Below are 22,986 nucleotides of genomic sequence, written 5' to 3'. Positions count from 1 at the left end.
TGCTGATGCTCTCATGTATGGTTCCAGATTTCTTTCCTAGGGTCTCTATCTCCAGCGTTGCCTCACTTTGGGTTTTCTTTATTGTGTCTACTTCCCTTTTTAGGTCTTGGATGGTTTTATTCAATTCCATCCTGTTTGGTTATGTTTTCCTGCAATTCTTTAAGGGATTTTTGTGCTTCCACTTTAAGGTCTTCTACCTGTTTAGCAGTGTTATCCTGTATTTCTTTAAGTGAGTTATTGAAGTCCTTCTTAATGTCCTCTACCATCATCATGAGATATGTTTTTAAATCCAGGACTATATTTTCGGGTGTGTTGCAGTGCCCAGGACTGGGTGGGGTGAGAGTGCTGGGTTCTGATGATGGTGAGTGGTCTTGGTTTCTGTTAGTAAGATTCTTACATTGTCCTTTCGCCATCTGCTAATCTCTGGAGTTAGTTGTTATAGTTGTCTCTTGTTACAGCTTGTTCGTCAGGTGATTATATTAGCCTCTATCAGCAGACCTGGGAGACTAGCTGTCTCCTGTTTTTCAGTGGTCAATGCACTCTCTGCAGGCAAGCTCTCCTCTTGCAGAGAAGGTGCCCAGATATCTGGTGTTGGAACCTGCCTCCTGGCAGAAGTTGTGATCCACTCACCAGAGGTCCTAAGGTCCCGTGGAGAGTCCTCTGGGGACCTTGGGGGTGTCTGAAGACTCCACACTCAAGTTGGCCTGATGCTTGCATGGATCAGAAGGGATTTGTGACCCTGGTCAGGCTGGGTTTTCTGCTTCCCTAATTAATACAGTCTCAGGTCCCACACAATTGAATTGGAGCAGAAGTTGTGTTCCACTCATGAGAGGTCTTAAGATCTCGTGGAGGGTCCTGTGGGGGACTTTGGGGATGTCCGTAGACTCCACAGCCAAGGTGCCCTAATGCTAGCTCGAACCGGAAGGGCCTCTCCCTACCTCTTTATCGTCTCCTTTTGCCAACCCACAATCCAATAAAAGAAAATATAAAAATTTACACTATTCTGGTTTTGGACTTGCCTGGTCCTGTCTTCATGGATGGACAAATTAATGTACATGAATACTCACCATTCAGGAATTATGATTAGCAGGAAAGTTCATTAAATTCACAGTGGCAGCATTTTCTGTTATTCATTACTGGGAAGTCAGACTCAAGTATGCCTACTCCAGGAATTTTCACAAAACTGTTCCATGACTCACTGTGTCTGTCCCAGGACCACATCTTCCTTGCTGTTTTACAGTGAGATGGAAAGACATCTTCCTTAGGTCTCTCTCTTATTTCTCTAAGCTCTCCATTCTCACTCTCAAGGAGGCGCCTCCACCATCTTGCAAACATAAATATGGACTTTTTGAAAGCCCTAAGTGCAGTTGGTGTTATTACAACACTGGAGACATCACAGGGGATACCAAGAGCTCTCCAGGATACAATAGAATGTTCAGACAAGGAATTGTTTATGTCATGGGAAACAGGCTTTGCCTTTCTGTTAAAGTTCTCCCTCTACTGAACAGAAGCTGAGTTGCCTATCTTGGAGACTCTCCTGGGACATAAATACTGATCACCGCCTTTTCAAATGCCAGAGATCTCAGACAATGAGTTTTTTCCGTGTAAGTACAGTGGGAAAATGGTGTGCTTTATTTCCAAATGGGTTAACTAGAAAGAGCAGTGACAGGATCAAGGGAAGTGCTAGCCCATCAAGTTGGTAGCAGAAGACGTGAGCTGTCTACTTTCATCCTATTCCTTAGCCAAAAAACAAAAACAAAAACAAAAAAACAAGGAAACAAAACAAACAAAAACCAACCAAACAAAAAAGCAAAACAAACAAAATCTTGTTATAAAGTAGTTCCAGGGACACCTTCAGCATGTACTGATTCAGGATGGGAGGGATCTTCTCAGGATGACCTTGCCTGGAAATGATGCCTGCAGACAGAGATATGGAAAGCCAGGTACCTCAGATCTGACACTCTGACCCAGAGACAAAATGAAGGATATAGTATATTCTTTGTTTTCTATGTTCTGTCAGTCAGGCTGTGAGATAATCATCTCACCAGACACTCCCCACCAGATGTATATCCAAATTGGTCAACAGATATGGAAATTCTACATTGTCCAAAACAGGTCTTGTCTGTCCCTTAGCCACTTCCAAACTATTTTATGACCTAATTAACCACAGTATACCACAATTGACTGCCTCCAAATATGGTCTAAATGTCTAGAATCTAACAAAACTGAATTAGTATATGCAGATCTGAAGCCTTATTTTCCAGGTGACAAGGATTTTCTGGAGAGAGATAATGACCACCAAGCCTGAGCATAGACACTGATATCTAGGGCCCTTCCTTGCTTTGGAAGAAAATATTCACTAAGACCTATGGGGCCATATACTCATAAATTTCATATCATGGAAAAGACAACTTTTTGCCCTTGGTGAATAAAAATCTAATTACAATTTCAAATTTAATCATTTTATTTTAAAGACTGTCACCTTGCTTCTGCAGCCTACCCACACTCCTGAGCAGACAAGTGTCTGAAAGACCTGGGATGCAAGATGGTGTCCTCACCTGGTCCTAGAGTAAGGGCTCTCTCTGGAGGCCAGCTCTCCTCTGGTGAGGAAAGTACACAGAGGTCTGTGTCTCAGCTCTGCCTCTTGGCTGAATTTGAAGGCCCAAAGGGACACTGTCCAAGAAGCTATGTTGCTTCTGCAGCTGGCCTGCACTCCTGAAAAGATTGCTCTCTGAGGGACCCAGGATAGAAGATGGCGATCTCACCTGGTCCTGGGTTCAGAGCCCTCTCTGGGATCCAGCTAGAGCAATTAGACAACAAATGGAGATCAAGGGGATACAAATTGAAGAGGAAGAAGTAAAAAAAAAAATCAGTATTTGCAGATGATATGATTGTATATATGTGACCCTAAAACCTGATAAATGGCTTCAAAGAAGTAGCTGAATATAAAATTAACTCAAACAAATCAATGGCCTTTCTCTACACAAAAGATAAACATAATGAGAAAGAAATAGGGAAACAACACCCTTTACGATAGTAACAAATAATATAAAATACCTTGGTTTGACTCTAAGGAAGTGAAAGTTCTGTATGGTAAGAAAGTCAAGTCTCTGATGAAAGAAATCTAAGAAGATCTCAGAAGATAGAAATGTCTCCCATGCTCATGAATTGGCAGGATTAACCTAGTAAAAATCTCTCTCTTGCCAAAAGCAATCTTCAGATTTAATGCAATCCGAATCAAATCCCAACTTAATGCTTCACTGAGTTAGAAAGCGCAATCTGCAAATTCATCTGGAATAGCAAAACACCTAGGATAGCAAAACTATTCTCAACAAACAAACAAACAAACAAACAAACAAACAAACAAAAACCCTCAGGTGGAATCACCATGCCTGACCTCAAGCTGTACTACAGAGCAATTGTGATAAAAATTGCATGGTAATTGTACAGTGACAGACATGTAGATCAATAGAATAGAATTGAAGACCCATAAGTGAACCCAAGCACCTATGGTCAGTTGATCATTTGCAAAGGAGCCAAAATCATCCAGTGGAAAAAAGGCCACATTTTCAACAAATGTTGCTCGCTCAACTCTCAGTTATGTCGTAAAAGAATGTGAATTGATCCATTCTTATTCATTTGTAATAAGCTCAAGTTCAAGTGGCTCAAGAAACTCCACATAAAAATAGAGCCACTGAAACTTATAGCTGAGAAAGAGGGAAAAGCCTCGAAGATATGGGCACAGGGGAAAAATTCCTGAAGAGAACAGCAATGGCTTCTGTTGTAAGATTGAGAATCGACAAATGGAAACTCATAAAATTACAAAGCTTCTGCAAAGCACTGTTAATAAGACAAAAAGGGCCAGACTTGGTGGTGCACTCCTTTAATCCTAGCACTTGGGAGGCAGAGGCAGCCGGATTTCTGAGTTCAAGGTCAGCCTGGTCTACAAAATGAGTTCCAGGATAGCCAGGGCTATGCAGAGAGACCTTGTCTCAAAAAAACCAAAAAAAAAAAAAAAAAAAGGGACAAAAAGGCCACCAATAGATTGGGAAAAAAATCTTTATCAATCATAACTCTCATAGAGACTAATATCCAGTATATACAAAGAACTCAAGAAGCTGTACTCCAGAAAATCAAATAACCATACTAAAGGATGGGGTATAGAGTTAAACAAAGAATTCCCAACTGAGGAATACTGAATGGCTGAGAAATACCTGACAAAATGTTCAATATTCTTCATCATCAGGGAAATGCAATTCAAAACATCCCTGAAATTCCACCTCACATCAGTCAGAATGCCTAAGATGAAAAATTCAAGTTATAGCAGTTCCTGGTGAGTATGAGGAGAAAGCGGAAAACTCCTCCATTTCTGATGTGATTGCAAGCTCGTAAACTACTCTGGAAATCAGTCTGGCTGTTCTTCAGAAAATGGGACATAGTACTACTGGTAGATCCAGCAATAACTCTCCTGGGCATAAACCCAGTAGGTGTTCTAACGTTCAATAGGGACACATGCTCCATTATGTTAATAAGATCATCATTTATAATAGCCAGAATCGGTAAAGAACCCAGATGTCCCTCAACAGAGGAATGGAAAATTTGGTACATTTACCCATTGGAGTACTACTCAGCAAATAAAAACAATGAATTTATGAAAGTATTAGGCAAATAGATGAGATCCATCATCCTGAGTGAGGTAACCCAATCACAAAAGAGCACACATGATATGTACTCACTGATAAGTGGATATTAACCCAGAAACTTAAAATACCCAAGATACAATTTGTAAAACGCATGAGACTCAAGAAGTAGGAAGACCAAAGTGTGGATACTTTGTTCCTTCCCCTTCTAAGGGGGAATAAAATACCCATGGAAGGAGTTACAGAGACAAAGGTCAGAGCAGAGACAGAAGGAAGGACCGACCATCCATAGACTGCCCCACTCAGCGATCCATCCAATAAACAACAACTAAACCCAGACACTATTGCTTATGCCAGCAAGATTTTGCTGACAGGACCCTGATACAGCTGTCTCTTGGGAGGCTCTGCCAGTGTCTGGCAAATACAGATGTGGATGCTCACAGTCATCTATTGAATGGTACACAGAGCTCTTAATGAAGGAACTAGAGAAAGCACCCAAGGAGCTAAAGGAACCTGCAACCCTATAGGAGGAACAACAATATGATCTAGCCATTGCCCCTCTCTCCCCCACCAGAGCTTTTGTCTCTAGTTGCATATGTAGCAGTGGATGGCCTAGTAGGCCATCAATGGGAGGAGACGCCCTTGGTTTTGGGAAGATTATATGCCTCAGTCCAGGGAGAATGCCCGGGCCAGGAAGCAGGAATGGGTGGGTTGCGGAGCCCGGCAGGGGGAGGGTACAGGGGACTGTCAGGATAGCATTTGAAAGATAAATAAAATACCTAATAAAAAAGAAAAATAACAACATCATCAACAACAGCAAAAAAAAAATTGTTTTCAGACTTCCAGTAATTTTTGTTTCAGGAGCCTTAGATCACATGAAGGTGGGTGGAGAGTTCATAGGGGAAAGGATGTAGTTCTGGGCTCTCATGCTGCTGAGTGAAACTTGGCCTTGTGCAGGGGTGTCAGAGATCAGGGAAGATGGGTGGTGTAAGGGAAGCTTTCCTGTATGTGTCTGGAGTCTGATGAAGGTGCAGAAGAGGTTTAAATGTTTTTGTTGTTTCTTTTCCCATTTTTCGGTGTTAGCCTGTTTTGTACCATTCCAACATCTTTTAAATTATATTTTATTGCCTGTCTTCAAGTGAATTATTTGTCTCCTTTCTAAGGGCTTCTACCTGTTAGCCTGTGGTTTTCTGTATTTCTTTAAAGGTGTTAATTTATCCTTATTAAAGGTATTTGTCATCTTCATGTGATGCAATTTTAGCTCAAAATCATGCTCTTCATGAGTGTTTAAATATCCAGGTTAGGAAAACTCGGTTCTGATAATGCCAAATTACATTGACCTCTGTTGGTTATGTCCTTTTATTTTTCTTTCACCATCTGGTCATTTCTGTTGTTAACTTGCCTGGGTATCTGGGACTCGGTCAGTACTCTTTGGATACAAATAGTGTAGTGTGACCTGGATTCCAGGAGTCCTCCTGGGAGTCAGGAAGTGCTTAATCTGGTTAAAGCATGCCTTAAACATCTTTACTTTGTGCAACCATCATATCCCACTGTCTCTGATTTAGAAAGATCTAATAGGAGCCACGTTGGCTTTCGGGTCTGGGGAAGGCATATTGATCTTCAATAGTTACAGTTGGAGATGCAAACTGGAAAGACAATAGTATTCAAGAAGAGCTCGATAGATACCTCATGTGCTTAGGTTTGTGGAGGTCCCAAATGAAATGAGTATTCAGCCGAAGGGCTCACCTATGTTCTTAATTATGGAAGATCTCCTGTCAGCCAGGTAGGTTGGTAGGGGTGGAAAGTAAACCCTGCTTTCATAAGTTCAGATGACAGATGTTCTTCAGGTGTAATTGTTATGTAATATTGAAATTCTTTTTTTGGGTATTCAATATTAGTATAGTTATGTATATGGGACAATGAAGATTGGAAGGGAAATTGGACCCTTTATTGTAAGCTAAGTTCTATGGATTAAGGGATTTTAGGGGACACCTTGGAAGAATCACCATCAGCATTCCTGCATGTACGTTGAGTGTTAGTGAAGTAATATGTGATGCCAATTATGATGCATTGGGTTAAAAATCCTGTGTCTAAAAAAGCTATAACATGTCAGATGTAGTTTCATTAGAATAAGTTGAATTTTCTATAAAAATCATTAAATTATAATAGACTGAGATGTTATTTATAATGAAGAAACTGAAATTATATTTGTTGGTGCATAGATGTATAGTGGGCATCACATTGCCTTGCAAATATCTGCGGTTCATGAATGACATCTTTGCTATTGCATATGTAATTCATGAAAGAGGATGTCTTTCCATCCATGTAGATTGATGAGTGCAGATACTCAAAAGTACTTCAATAATTTATATTAATCATACTTATGTGCCATATTAAACCTTGTTTCAAGAGATTGAAGAATCACAAATCAGTATCTGATTAATGGGGAAAAACAGGATAAGAATGGTTTAATAATAAATGACATCAAAATAAAGAAAATACAACAGCAACCCTTCTAAGATTATTCTCTGACATGAAAATAGGATAAGAGGCCATCACATGTTCCACATAGCATGACATGGAATCAGATATCTGATTTGGACAAGAAATAAAGGGACAAGAAACTGGAATGAAGTTATGGAATATCATCTGTAAGACATAGAAGAAAACTTTGTTTTATAAACACATAAAATACTGTAGTGGATAGGTTAAGATTGCCAACCAACAGAACAACATAAAGGAAAATAGAAACCAAAGAGTCCCTTGATAATCAGGAAGGACACGATGATGTGTGCTCTGCCCTCTTTCCTCCAAATCAAGTCTATAACATGAGCTTTAGGCAAAACGAAAAGAGATTTTAAGAAATACTATTTGTGTTCCAAGCAACATGGAGGATGTCTCTGCAGAAAAGCACATGGAGCCTCACCTCTAAATCTGGGCAAATCCAAATTCAAGATTATTAAAGACCTAAATGTTTGACCTGTAGTCTTGTTGTAATGAGTATGGTATGGATCGTGGTCCATTGCTCATGTGGACCATATGACTTCTAAAAGACGGCCACAGCCCAGGATGGCATTTCAATATCAGTCACAGAGAAGTAAAGAGTCAGCCTCCATGCACATTCCCAGTTAATTTGATATGGTATTAGCACCAGGTATATAGCAACTATAGGATATTACATCAGAACACTTAATTTACCAATCTACAATTTTGCAAATGTACTGAAACAAATGTACACTGAAATTGTTGTAATTCAACCGAAGTATAAAACAAATGTTTATTCATATTAACAAAGATAGTAAAATAAATTCCATAGCAGGATTTCATTATAATTCAGTGATATGCCAACCATTCCAAAAAATGGAGTTTAAGACTCACTTAATTCATTGTGGATATGAACAAAAGTATAAGGTAGTTTAAAAATTACAAATCAAATAAATGCTTCACCTTTGTCACTCATTGGAATCTATCCAAATTACATAAATTAGCTTAACAGACATACATCTGTGTTGTTAAATTTAATCCAAGATAGAAATATTTCAAACCAAATGCCAAGTAGAAATAAATGAAAAGTATGAGGTATATGCTAACACTAGCAATAAAATTTTATCTCTTAAATGTCACCTAACTTCTTTACTTTGAGCAAAATATATGAAATTAGTCTCTAACTTCTTAATGAGGTGTGAGCAAACATCATTCAAAGAAATATTTCATTAAATGTCATTGACTGCCAGGCACTGATTATCAGGAAAGAGATCAGCATATCAGTGAATGTCTGCACAGGTATTGATATTGGACAGGATGGGTGTTAAATCTTTAAAAACCCAGGCATTTTTGGAATTAGCATATTGACATGTTCTAAAGATGGCAGGAATCACAGGAATTTTGAGGAGATTTTGTAAACATGAGTGGCATACAATAGTATATGAACAACAGAGAGCATGGTCAACTCCAGGCTCAATGGTGCATGTGAGACTACCCTTCCCTAAACTTGACAATGTGTTACATAATGTTCCATGATTAAACGCAGCATCTGAGTGATATGGAACTTTTAATGACCTTCTCAACTTCTGTTACAGTATGGAACTTCTGATGAAATCCATTGTGTTCGTACATAATGGCTGTTGACACACAGTCTCATCTGAGCCATGCAGGAGAAGATTGTCCTTGGGATTTATGCTATGCACATGAATGCAGTCATGGGCCCTGAGGGTAGAAAACATGATCTCAAAACATGTTTTCAAAAATATGTTGATGAAAAGTTTTCAGTCCTCAGATGTAGAGCCTGAGGCCAGAATTTTCCCTATGTCTGTAGGGAGCCTGACATAGGAGGAATGGAAAGGAACTGCGAATATAATAAGTGGATCTCCAGACAGAAGTAGCCTTAATACAGACACATAGGTGTAACTGTGTGTGTGATGTCTTTCTACATCAGAAACGGATTTCACAACAGCTCCATCTTAGATCCTAGCAGACATGAAGAAGGTCTGTGCTTTCACTATTTCATTTTTGTTTCTGAAGTTTTCTCTCATCCTGTGCTGTTTGACTGAACCCAGTTGCTTTTGGAGGATAAAGAATAGTGAAGATAATGATGGAGATTTGCAAAGGGAGTGTCATTTTTACCTTTGGGCAACTGAAAAATCTTATACTAATGGTAATTATTTTTAATTTATTTTCAAATTTTAGGTAAGCCATTAACTTTATTTAATGTATCAATGTCAATCGTTTGAAATATTTAGCTGTATATACAAACTGTGGGTTCTGTTCTCGTCCTCACCATGTAACTTGAAGAACCCCTGAAAATGAATTTTTATATCAATAACTATTTTATACTTTGAAATGTGTCACAGTTTAGTATAGTTTTAGTGCAATTATACTCAAGTTCACAGTGCTGGACAATGTGAAGTTCTAGATTCTCTCTGTGAGGCTTTTTTGATAATATATGTTGAAAGATATGTTTTCATCTGCCTTGAATTCACAATTCCCTCCTTTGTCTAGAACTCAATATGAAGAGACGGCATCACTGCCTATATTCAATTGTCTGCCCACGCCTCAATATGATCATGCATCTAAATGCTTTCATAAAAGTGTTACCTAATTCGGGTTTCCAACAGATGAACATGCATTGTTTCATTGAAATATTTGTGTATGGGTTGGTCTACTATACCTGGTTAAATATATAACATTACTTATATATTTGTGAATATACTTAAACTTTGCTTTATAAAATACTCTTTAAATGAGCCTCTTCCTGCAATCCTGAATTTGATACTGAATGTGGAAAAACAATGCTAGTCTTATATTCTGGTATCAGAATAATCTTTTTATCCAATTACACAAATGCACAAGCTCAGATTAGGTTTATTATCACTATCAGATACAAGGTCAATATTTCTATTAATTACTCAGTAATTTTATTATTATTTAGTAGTTAATATATATTCACAATTCCTTTCCACTCATCCTATGTCATGTGCCCTGGATACCTAGGTAAAATTCTGGATTTAATCTCTACATCTGAGGTCTGAAAAGATAAATCTAGGAGAATCATAGTAATTCTTGTGGAAAAGAACCTGTTCTCAATGTGGGTTTTAGGTCTGAGGTCCAAAGAGTGAGATGTTATTATTTGTGGCTGCAGATTATGAAGGAATGAGTGTTGAAATTTTTTTTAAAAATAGAAATAGTAAGAACACACTAAAAGGTAACATTAAGTAGATGTGTACAACACCCTAAAGGATAATATTCTGGTCATATGATATAACGTGTCATTTTGTATATATATCTTGAAATGGATAAATAAAATTAAATAAAATATATCCTAAAATAATTAGTCTGGCCGGGCATTGGTGGCTCACTCCTTTAATCCCTGCACCTGGGAGGCAGATTTAACATATCTCATATTACAAATCTTACAGTATTTGAAATTTCATATTTCAAACACCTCCCTTATCATCACTATGCCTTGTTTTAGAATTGCAGCAAGTAAATATGAGCTTCTTCTGGTAATGTCTTTTGCTACCAATGAGATCAACAAGAATCCTTACCTTTTACCCAACATGACTTTGATCTTCTCCATCATTGGTGGAAACTGTCATGATTTATTGAATAATCTGGATCATGAATATAAACAAATAGATGGATATATGAATTTTGTTAATTATTTCTGTTATCTAGATGATTCATGTATGATAGGTCTGACAGGATCATCATGGAAAACATCCTTAAAACTGGCAATGCATTCTTCAATGCCACTGGTAAGAAATTGTGACACTGAAATTGTTAAGAACATTAAATTACATTTACAGGTGCCTACAAGAAAACTTGGAAAGAATGCATTTGTGGGTGTGCTGCTACACAAATACACACACATACATACACATTATATATAAATATATATATATATATATATATATATATATATGTGTGTGTGTGTGTGTGTGTGTGTGTGTGTGTATGTGTATATACAAATTAAATAATCAGTTCATAGATGTACTGTGCATACAGGTAAAATTGTGTTCTAGGAATTTTAGACTTGTCAGGAATAGTCTAGAATCTAATAGGAATAATACATGATGTGTATAGTACAATCTTACTGTTCTTATCTAGAGTTCTGGAAGGTGAGTAGCATTACATGTATATGAGTCCAAATATCCTAATAATCATATTCCTCACTGGAAGTTTCATCCTGTCTTCTACATCCTTTAAGTTTTCTTTGGACCATTTAATCCTAACTTACGCGACCATGACCGGCTGCCCCACGTCCATCAGGTAGCCACCAAGGACACACATTTATCACATGGCATGGTCTCCTTGATGTTTCATTTTAGATGGACTTGGATTGGACTGGTCATCTCAGATGATGATCAGGGTATTCAGTTTCTCTCAGATTTAAGAGAAGAGAGCCAAAGGCATGGGATCTGTTTAGCTTTTGTTAATATGATTCCAGAATACATGCAGATATATATGACAAGGTCTACAATATATGATAAGCAAATTATGACATCTTCAGCAAATGTTGTTATCATTTATGGTGAAATGAACTCTACTCTAGAAGTCAGCTTTAGAAGATAGGAAGATTTAGGTGCTCAGAGAATCTGGATCACAACCTCACAATGGGATGTCATCACACATAAAAAAGAATTCACCCTTAATCTCTTCCATGGTTCTATTAATTTTGCACACCACAGAGCTGAGATTCCTAAATTTAGGAATTTTATGCAAACAAAGAAAACTGCCAAGTACCTAAAAAATATTTCTTATACTATACTGGAATGGAATTATTTTAATTGTTCAATCTCTAAGAACAGCATTAAAATGGATCATATGACATTCAACAACACATTGGAATGGACAGCACTGCACAGCTATGATATGGCCATGAGTGATGAAGGTTACAATCTGTACAATGCTGTTTATGCTGCGGCCCACACCTACCATGAACACATTCTTCAACAAGTAGAGTCTCAGAAAAAGGCAGAACACAAAAGACATTTCACTGCTTGTCAGCAGGTAAAGTTTCTTACATTTCATTATGCTTAGATATATCAATGTGATCTTTTAAATGGACCCAGAGGAACAACTGTACATTTGTTTGTGATTATTCTTTAAACTCTCTAATAAACCTTTTACATGGATGAATATCATGCAAAAATATAATATTTAATAGGAGGCAATATATTTTTATGAATATCAGTGACTTTTGTGACAAGGTGTCTCACATTTCACTAAATGAGTTCAAAATTTAGAATAGGAGCCAAGAGTTTTATCATAAAATCCTAAGTGATGGCTAGACTGGAATGTTTGGCTAAAGAATAGTTTCTTAGAAATTGATTCATGTGCTGTGCTTATTATTTAGTCATTTACATTAACAATTTACAATAACATAAATGACTAAGACTGTACGTTTTATTAAGTTTACGTTTAATATATGAATATACTATATGTACATGAAAATGATTTGTTTATTTTCACAATTGCCAGGTATTCAGACTTCCCCTTCAGTCTCTCATATACTGTTTCATTTTTTAAAAAAGTATTTTTGACAAGAATCTTCACACAGACACTCACATAGACAGACAGACACATACACACTCACACTCATGCACTGTGTTACTTATTTACTAGTAATCATTTTTTCTAGCACAATTTATCATCTATCATTTATATGAAGTATATAAATTTTCATTTATCAATGAGTTATACTGTTTTTTTCTACACACGTTTATTTCAATACAGCTGTTTTTTCTGAAAGTCATTAAGAAATTAGGGAATTCTCAATTTTGCGTTACCTTTATTGTTATGCTTTATTGATATTGGAAGCATGAATCTCTTCTAGATGTCTTTCTTGATGAAAACCAGGGTATTTACGAACCCTGTTGGAGAACTGGTGAACATGAAGCATAGGGAAAATCAGTGTACAGAGTATGATATTTTCATCATTTGGAATTTTCCACAAGGCCTTGGATTAAAAGTGAAAATAGGAAGCTATATACCTTGTTTTCCAAAGAGTCAACAACTTCATATATCTGATGATTTGGAATGGGCCATGGGAGGAACATCAGTGGGTATACCATAATTTTTATTTTTCAGGATATATAGATTTTTAAATATGAGATTGTGTGTTTAAGACCAATTGCTACTTTTGCAAAAGACCATCCAAAGTTACAATAATCAAACTTTGATAATGCTCAACTTCAAGTATATCTGGTAATCGATGGATCAATGGCCTCTGAATTCCATGTTCAATAGTACCCAAATTGTCTATTACCTACAATACAGGAATATATATATATATATATATATATATATATATATATATATATATATATAATGGGTTTATAGTATAATGTATATGTACATATGATTAATGAAAAAAATTAACTATATATTAACATGTTTTTTGTAATTCTGTAGAAACATATTTATAACCTAATTAAGTATATCATGGACTCTTTAACGTAAATGTTTCTCCATATTGAAGGTTTTCTCTTTTTAATTTATATATTTTATATTGTTTTTTATTTATTTAGATTTAAAATGTTATCTTCCTTCGTGATTTCCCCTCCTCCGTGGAGGATTGCCTTATCTGGCATCAGTGGGAGGGGAATCCCTTGCTCCTCTGAAGGGTTGATGCCCCAGCACAGGGGAATACTAGAGTGATGAGGCAGGAATGGGTGGGTGTGGAGCTCCCTCATAGATGCAGGGGAAAGGGATATACCTGGGATAGTGTGTTCAAAGTTTTCTTTTACACTTAGGAGTACTTCATTAATTTTATGGGAGTCTTATATAACATATTTTGTTCATAGTCATCAAACTACTCTCTCTTGATTTACCCTACATTCTCCCTCCATATATCACAGTATTCTTTTTTGTAATTTATAAATCATGAGAGAAAAACTTGTGCCACCTAAACATTCTTTTTGGATTGATCAGTTTAGGAAGGTACACTTTTGAATTGCTACAACCTGAATGATACATAAATAATATTAAATGATGTAGTAAATTTTGTGTGACAATCAGTGTGTTGGAGGTAACATGATTAAAATGTGCCTGATATTGTAAAGTGATACAAGTTATCAGAGGAATATGTATAGCCATTTCTGTTAGTGCTCCATATATCAATCTATGGGTCATTATTCATATGATAAATACATGAAATACACTCACATGCATATTATATAACATTTATGCACTGCCTCAGGTACCGTCCTCCGTGTGTAGTGTGATATGTACTGCTGGATTCAGGAAAATTTTTCAGAAAGAAACATCAGACTGCTGCTTTGATTGTGTTCAGTGCCCAGAAAATGAGGTTTCCAATGAAACAGGTACATGCTTGTATGCAGAAGAAAATTTGATAAATTTGAATACCTTCTCTATCCAAACTAGAAATATGAAATGGCCTAGATGCGAACTAAAGACCTAACATCTCCATGACTGAAAACATAATCAGTTAAATAGTGCCAACCTCTTTTGGAACCAGTAAAAAACTTCCAATATCTTCTTAAAACAAGGCCTTTCTCTCAAATTATGATGGTTACTGTTTTCATATTATATAGAAAGTATTTAGGAGGACATACCTGTATAACAATGTTTTAAAGAAACATTTTAGATGTAATAATCTATGCATATGTTTATTTTTCTTTGATTTGTTGCACATAGAAAGTTGACCACCTGATCAGTCCAAAATCTTTCCCTCTATCACCCAGCTTACACTGTGAAAAAGACCAGATGCTCAGGGTAACAGTTGTTGTTTAATGAAATATATTTTAAGAGGTTAGATGGTCAGAGGATTAAGTATTTCTTCTTAAAGAAATAGAACAAGAGTGAAGATTTCAAAATGCAGCAAGAGATGGCTTAGAGCTTAGCTAAGGAAAGAGGGATAAATGTGAACATCCATAAGCTTCCTGCCATAAAGCATGGAATGTGTATTTGGCAAGATAGAGATTGGAAAACAATGAAAGGGACATGCATAGGTCTATGAGGCCTACAGTTTCAAGAATGAAAAAATTCCTTTATGTAAACAGTATGTGAATGAGAAATTGTATATTCTGGTTCCTATGTGGAGATACAGACAGATACCTTCTCTATCCAAACTAGAAATATGAAATGGCCAAGATGCAAACTAAAGACCTAACATCTCCATGAATGAAAACATAATCAGTTAAATAGTGCCAACCTCTTTTGGAACCAGCAAAAAACTTCCAATATCTTCTTGAAACAAGGCCTTTCTCTCAAATTATGATGGTGACAGAGGCACAAACCACAGATCAAACAAAGTACATGATGCATTTCATCAACTGACACCAGTACCGATGTCTGCACACTACACTTGTCTGTGAATAGTGAACTTATTTTATAGGATTTAAATAATCTGAGATTATGCATATAATTATTCATCATTTTTTGTTGTTCAAAAAGAATTTTTTTCTGTTCAACTTTCCATGATGGTTTTTTTTTTTTCAAACACAATGCGTAGTTCAATACCGAGCAATTTTAAGTTACTGGTTGTACAGCAAAAATGAAGGGAATAGATGCTCAACACCAAATTATTTATTGATAATTCCTATGAATAACACAAATATAAAATTATTACCTATAGAACTATGATATCATATAAGGGTTTATTTTCATTTACCAGGAGATATGGAACAGTGTGTGAAATGTCCACATGATAAGTATGCCAACATAGAGCAAACCTACTGCCTCTCAAGAGCTGTATCATTTCTGGCTTATGAAGATCCACTGGGGACGACCCTCGGCTGCATGGCACTGTCCTTCTCGGCCATCACAATTCTAGTACTCGTCACATTTGTGAAGTACAATGATACTCCCATTGTGAAGTCCAATAACCGCATTCTCAGCTATATCCTGCTCATCTCTCTAGTCTTCTGCTTTCTCTGCTCGCTGCTCTTCATTGGACATCCTGACCAGGTCACCTGCATCTTGCAGCAGACCACATTTGGAATATTGTTCACTGTTGCTGTTTCTACAGTGTTGGCCAAAACAATAACTGTGGTCATGGCTTTCAAACTCACTACTCCAGGAAGCAGGATGAGAGGGATGTTGGTAACAGGGGCTCCTAAGTTGGTCATTCCCATTTGTACCCTAATACAACTTGTTCTCTGTGGAATCTGGTTGGTAACATCTCCTCCCTTTATTGACAGAGATATACAATCTGAACATGGGAAGATTGTCATTCTTTGCGATAAAAGCTCAGTCATTGCCTTCCACGTTGTCCTGGGATACTTGGGCTCCTTGGCTCTGGTGAGCTTCAATTTGGCTTTCTTGTCTAGGAACCTTCCTGACACATTCAATGAAGCCAAGTTCCTAACTTTCAGCATGCTGGTGTTCTGCAGTGTCTGGATCACATTCCTCCCTGTCTATCATAGCACCAGGGGGAGGCTCATGGTGATTGTGGAGGTTTTCTCCATCTTGTCTTCTAGTGCAGGGTTGCTAATGTGTATCTTTGTCCCAAAGTGTTATGTTATTTTAGTTAGACCAGATTCAAATTTTATACAGAAGTACAAAGATAAATTTCGTTATTAAAATATTCATAATATGAAAATGTTAGATGATACTCAACATATTTTTTCTTTGTCTTAACAAAAGTAGTACTTAATCTTATAAAAATTTAAATAATATACAAATTTGAACTTACAAACATGGTCTCATTCATAAGGACACAATTTTGAAGATATTGAGAACCAGGAATCTCAATTGTGGAAACGCTACCATCATCCTGACCTGCAGTTTTGTATGTAAACCATGAACTTAATTAACGATTAATATTAGGTGACCATACTGACTGTGAACACTACCATCTCTAGGCAAGATGTTTTTGGAGTTATAAGATAAAGGTCTGAAGACAACATGGTTGTAACGCCAGTAATCGACATTTTCCCTCATGCTTTCATGGAGTTCCAGCATCCAATTTCAGGCCTTGGCTTCATTCAATATACTGTGACCAAGGTATATAAGTAAATAAACACTTTCCTCACAAGCTTCTTTTGATTGCTATGTGTTTTTTTTTTTTCAGCAACGGAATATAAAATATCAACAAAATGGTAAATTGTTTCTGTTGAGATTTAGAATATCATCGATTCCTGATGCAATAGAAGGCACTCATTTGAAAAGAGAAACAAGCGTGAATATTAGCAGTATGAAGTACAGTGACAGCACAGAAGAACTGTACTTTGGAATAGCTTTAAAATGTACTGGGCAGATGTTAAGAATGTCAGATAACATTAAAAAAAGAAATATTTTATTAAAGGGACTATGCATATCAAATTGTGCCTACAATATAAGGCTCTTTACATTTATGTGAAAAGACACAATGAGGAGCAATGGAGAGACCTGGGAAGGAAAGTGGACAGGGTGTGGGAAATTGGGGGAAGAGGGGATTAGGGTCTGGTATTGGCTGAGGGAAAAGGACTGAAACCCTGAGGGCCAGCAGAAAGAATGTAAACAGGTAACCTCAGGAGAGAGGAGATTTGGGGAAACCCAGGATGCACCAGAGACCTGGGAGGTGAGAGAATCCCAGGACTCAAAGGAAGGGACCTTATATGAAATACCTGACAGTAAGGAGAGGGACTTTTGAACCCACCTACAGCAGGAAGATAAAGTACATGATGGGGTTGCCACCCCACAGACACAATTGTGATCCATATTGTTTCTGTCTTAAAGAAGTATAGGGATAGAAATGGAGATGAGCCTGAGGAAAGGAAGGTCCAGTGGCAGGCCAAAGTGTGGTCCAGGTCGGTGGGAGGGCCCAAGCCCTGACACTATTACTGAGGTTATAGAACACTCACAAAAAGGGGCCTATCATGACTGCCCTCCAAAAGACCCAGCAACAGCTGGAAAAGTCAGGTGCACATATTTGCACCCAACCAATGGACAGAAACAGCTGACACCTGTTGTTGAATGAGGGAAGCTGAATGAAGCTGCTGAGAAGGGCCATCCTATATGAGGACCAACAGTCTCAGGTAATCTGCAACCCTGAGTCTCTCAAACACTGCACCTCTTAACAGGCAGTTTACACCCGCTGATATGAGACCCCTAACACACATACACTAGAAGACTTCCAGGTCTGTGTTCATTCAGAGATAATGCACCTAATCCTCAAGGGACTGGAGGGCCCAGGGCATATAGAGGACAGTTGAAGTGGGTGTGGAGGTATCCACATGGAGACGGGGTGAAGGCATGGAATATGGAGCAGTCAGAGGGTGGATGGGGCTGTGGTGAATGGAATATGTAGTGTAAAATATAAATGAAAAATAAAATTAAATTTTAAAAGAAATGTAAAGAAATAAATAATATACCCAATTATAAATAAATAAACAAAGGAAGAAAGGAGAGACAGGGAGTGGGAGAAGGAAAGGAAGAGGGGGAGGTGCAGGCAGAGGGGAGACAGACAGACAGTGCGAAAGAGAGAGACGGAGAGAGAGAGAGAGAGAGAGAGAGAGAGAGAGAGAGAGAGAGAGAGAGAGAGAGAGAGAGAGAGAGAGAGAGAGAGAGAAGACATCCTGAGTTTTGCAATAAAATGGATGGAACTAGAAAATATTATCCAGAGTGAGGTAACTCAGACCCAAAAGGACATGCATGGCATGTATACAGTAATAAGTTGGTGTTAGAAAAAAAAGTACACAGCACCCATGATACAGTCCATAAAACTCAAAAAGTTTAACAAGATGGAGATCCCAAGTTAGAATGCCTCCATCCAAATTGTGAAAAAGAAGAAATAAATCACATGGAAGGGAGACAGGGATGGAAGGAACTGGTTGGGAAATGGGACAGGGAGAGAGAGAGGAGAACATGATAAGATATTGGGTGGAGGGAGTGGACTGAAACCCTGAGGGCCAGCAGAAAAAACGGAAACAGGCAACCTTGAGAGGTAGGAGGGTGGGAGAACCTGCAAATGGTACCCGAGAGCAGGGAGATGAGAGACTCTCATGACTCAAAGGGAGTGACAAGGAAATGCTGTGCAGTAGGTAGAGGAACCTAGGAGAGTCCACTTCCAGGAGAAAGATAGGGCATCAAGTGTTTGATGGGGTTTCCATTCTACAGTCCAAACTCTAACCCATAATTGTTCCTGTCAAAAAGAACTGCAGTGAAAAAAAATGGAGAGGAGACTGAGGAAAAGGAGGTCCCACCACAGGCTCAAAGTGGTGTCCAACTCAAGGGGAGACCCAAAGGCCTGACACTATTACAGAAGCCATGGTGTTCTCCCATCACTGCCCTCCTAAAGACCCAACATGCAGCTGAAAGAGTTAGATGCAGATATTTACACCCAACCAATGGAAAGAAGCTACTGACCCCCTTGGTTGCATTATGGAAAAACTGGAGGAAGCTGAGCAGGAGGGCAACCCTGTATGAGTACCAGCAAGTAGTCTCAATTAACCTGGACCCTGAGATCTTTTAGACATTGGACCACAAACCATGCAGTATACATCAGCTGATATGAGACTACCAACACATATACAGCAGAGGAGTGTGGGGTTTGTGTTCAGTTAGAGAACATGTACCAAAACCCTCCAGAGACTTGAGGCCCAGAGAACGAGGAGGACTAGAGGGGTCCAGTGTGGGGAGAAACCCTCAGAGATATGGGGAGGACATATGGGATATGAACAGTGATAGGGTAGACCAGCAGGGTGATAACGACTGTAGTATAAGAAAGATTATATAAAAAATTTAAAAATGTGTATAAATTGCCTGATATGATAACTAGATATAGAACTCCAGTCCTCAACCAAAAGAAAACATAGCCTTTTTCATTGATTTATTTGCTTCTTCCTTCATTTATTCATTTACATATTCACTTTATATCTCTTGTGTAGTGGTGGTTCCTTCTATTCATCTAGTCTCCCTTCAAACAGCCCCACTCCTCATTTACCCACTTCTTCTCCTCTGAGAAGAGGGATTCCTGTTTTGGGTATGAACATACCCTGGACATTAAGTAACTGCAGTACTAGAATCATTCTCTTCACTATCTACAAGTGAGTCTGGACAACACAGTCCAGTCAGGGTGAGCAGGATCCAGAGACAGGCATCAGAGACAGGGACAATGCCCAAACCAGTTGTTGTGTGACACACAAAGACAATGCTGTACATAGTTTAAACGTGTTTGGAGGCCTATATCAAGCCCATGTTAGCATTTTGGTGGTTTGTTGTTGAATCACACTGAATCCTCAAAGGACCAGGTTGGTTGTTTCTATTGGTATTCTTGAGTCTCTATCTTCTTTGGGTCCAGGGATCCTTCCCCCAGAAGAGACGTTCTGCATCCGGCCCAATGTTAAACTGTGTGTCTCTGCACTTGTTTCCATTGTTGGATGGAGCCTCTCAAGCCCAGATATGCTAGGCTTCTGTCTGCAAGTACAACATGGTGTCATTAATAGTGCCAGGGATTGGTTTTTGTTCATGATATGGATCATCAGTTGTGCCAGTCGTTGTTTGGCCATTCTCTCAGTTTCTGTTTCATTTCTTCACTGAATGTCTTGTAGACCGGACACCTTTTGGGTTCTGTGCATGTTTTGGTGCCTTCATTCATCCACTGGGAGTCCTGCCAGGTTATATGAGGTGACCACATTGGCCTCCATATCTCCCAATACTAAGAGTCTTATAGATTCAAAGGAGACAACTTCCAGCATGGCCCCAGGCACATCTTAAAGATGCCACCATAAAACACGTCAATTATTTCCTTTCTCTTCACACTGCTCTCCCTCCATATGATGTCCCAACCACAGCCAGTCTCATACCATGCACTGCCAACATATACCTTCAAAACAATTTTATTTTGCCTTCTGAGTGAGATTCAAACACCTTCCCTTGGGCCCTCCTTTTTATTTGTCTTCTTTGGTTTGTGGACTATTTTATATTTATCCTGTATGTTGTGGAAAAGATGCACTAATAAGTGAAGACATACAATGCTTCACTTTTTCATTCCGGGTTACATCACACAGTATACTATTCATCAGTTTTTTCAATTTGTTTGCAAAATTAATCATGTCTTGTATTTAGTAGCTTAATAGTATTTCATTGTATAAAAGAGAAGCATCTAATTCACCCATTCTTCAGGCGAAGGACATGAGTGTTGTGCCAAGTCCCCAGTTATTAAGAACAAAACTGCTAGGAATATCGTTGAACAAGTGTCCTTGTGGGGTGGCAGAGAAAATTTTGGTTAAATACTCAGGTGTGGCAAAACTGGTTCTTAAGATAGAGCTAATGACAATTGTCTGAGGAACCACAATATGCCATTCTGAAATAAATGTAGAAGTTTGTATTCCCATGTGTACTGGCTAGTTTTGGGTCAACTTGAAACAGCTGGAGTTATCACAGAGAAAGGAGCTTCAGTTGAGGAAATGTCTCCATGAGATACAACTGTAAGGCATTTTCTCAATTAGTGATCAAGTGGGGAAGCCCCTTGTGTGGTGCCATCCCTGGCCTGGTAGTCTTGGGTTCTATAAGAGAGCAGGCTGAGCAAGCCAGGGGAAGCAAGCCAGTAAAGAATATCCCTCCATGGCCTCTGCATCAGCTCCTGCTTCCTGACCTGCTTGAGTTCCAGTTCTGACTTCCTTGGTGATGAACAGCAGTATGGAAGTGTAAGCCCAATAAACCCTTTCCTCCCCAGCTTGCTTCTTCGTCATGATGTTTGTGCAGAAATAGAAACCCAGACTAAGACAAATTGGGGTATTCCTGTGACAACATGACCATTTTTGGGGGAGGACTGTGGAAGGACTTTGGAACGTTGGGCTAGAATATCTATTCATTGTTAAGAGCTCTGTCAGATGTTGTGTAGGAGCTTGGAAGATAATGTTGAGAACAGTGCAGAAGATGGAGGCCTGGATTTTGAAATTTCAGAGGGAAAATTAAAGACTCTTTTCAGGGCCATTGCTGTTTTGATTGTGAAGATTCTGTAGTTCTGGTTAGCTGGGGCTGAAGAATCAGCTGTGATTAATAAGATACCAGAACTACTAAAGCAAAAACTTTGCATTACTGGGACTATTGATGCTGGTTAGCCGGAGCTAAGAAATTAGCCGTGATTAAAAAGAGACCAGCATCATTGAGGTGACATCTTCTGGGAAGTGTTTTCTGAAAGCACAAAGAGGCTGTGTTCCAGAGATAGCCAAGGTTGTACTCCTTCTGCAGTGGGACTTGGTAATGTGTAAGGGTCACCCAGGTGGTACTGGTTTTGAAGGCATGAAGCGGTTATGCCGAGCAGCTGAGGCTCAGCACATTGAAATGGCATGGAAGGACATTGGTGAAGGTGCAGCCTGAGTTGCAATTGTAGGCCCAGGACTGAAGGGGGTCACGCTGGGTTTTGGAGATGACAGTACCATGAGATGACCACCAAGAGCAGCAGCAGCAGTGGAGTACAGGCATCTGGAGCCTAGAGGACGACACGTGTGCTACAAAGGGCCTGGCTGGAGAAGTGACCCAAGCCCTTGGAGGAGCCCAGAAGATCGTGAGTTGGATCCCATACATTGGACGGTTGGAGATTGATTTTTGCTTTTGATTGTGACTGTGCCCTGATATTTTCCCTCTTGAAGGAAGAAACTGTTTTAGTGGAGCCCACAGTTAAGAGACTTTTAATTGTAAAAAGACTTTGAATTTTAAAAAAGATGGATATTTTAAAGAGATTGAAATTTTAAGAATATGTAAAGACTGTGGGACTTTTAAGTTATTTAGATCTTGGGGATGAGTAAGAATGTAAGCGTTGAGGATTACTAGTGATGTGTTTGTGTGTCAAGTTGACAAGGGGTCAATTGTACTGGCTGGTTTTGTGTCAACTTGACACAGCTAGAGTTATCACAGAGAAAGGAGCTTCAGTTGAGGAAATGCCTCCATGAGATCC

General features: G+C 38.5%; 1 protein-coding gene and 1 pseudogene across 1 annotated transcript; both read left to right on the top strand.

Annotated features, from left to right (window-relative positions):
• The first annotated feature begins 10,597 nt into the window (after window positions 1-10,597).
• On the top strand, window positions 10,598-17,351 carry LOC147000026 (vomeronasal type-2 receptor 116-like). The gene is given in 5 exon segments (XM_085834367.1): window positions 10,598-10,904; window positions 11,347-12,149; window positions 12,976-13,200; window positions 14,341-14,464; window positions 15,778-17,351. Coding segments are annotated over 5 exon segments (2,367 nt in total). The 3' UTR covers window positions 16,686-17,351.
• Window positions 17,010-22,986, top strand: part of LOC147000025 (uncharacterized) — a 22,723-nt pseudogene continuing 16,746 nt past the window's right edge.

This window comes from Mus caroli, unplaced genomic scaffold, assembly GCF_978045245.1.
Source record: "Mus caroli unplaced genomic scaffold, Mus_caroli_1 scaffold_22, whole genome shotgun sequence".
NCBI lineage: Eukaryota > Metazoa > Chordata > Mammalia > Rodentia > Muridae > Mus > Mus caroli.
Note: the sequence above shows the minus strand (reverse complement) of the source record. Positions and strands in the feature narration are given on the sequence as shown.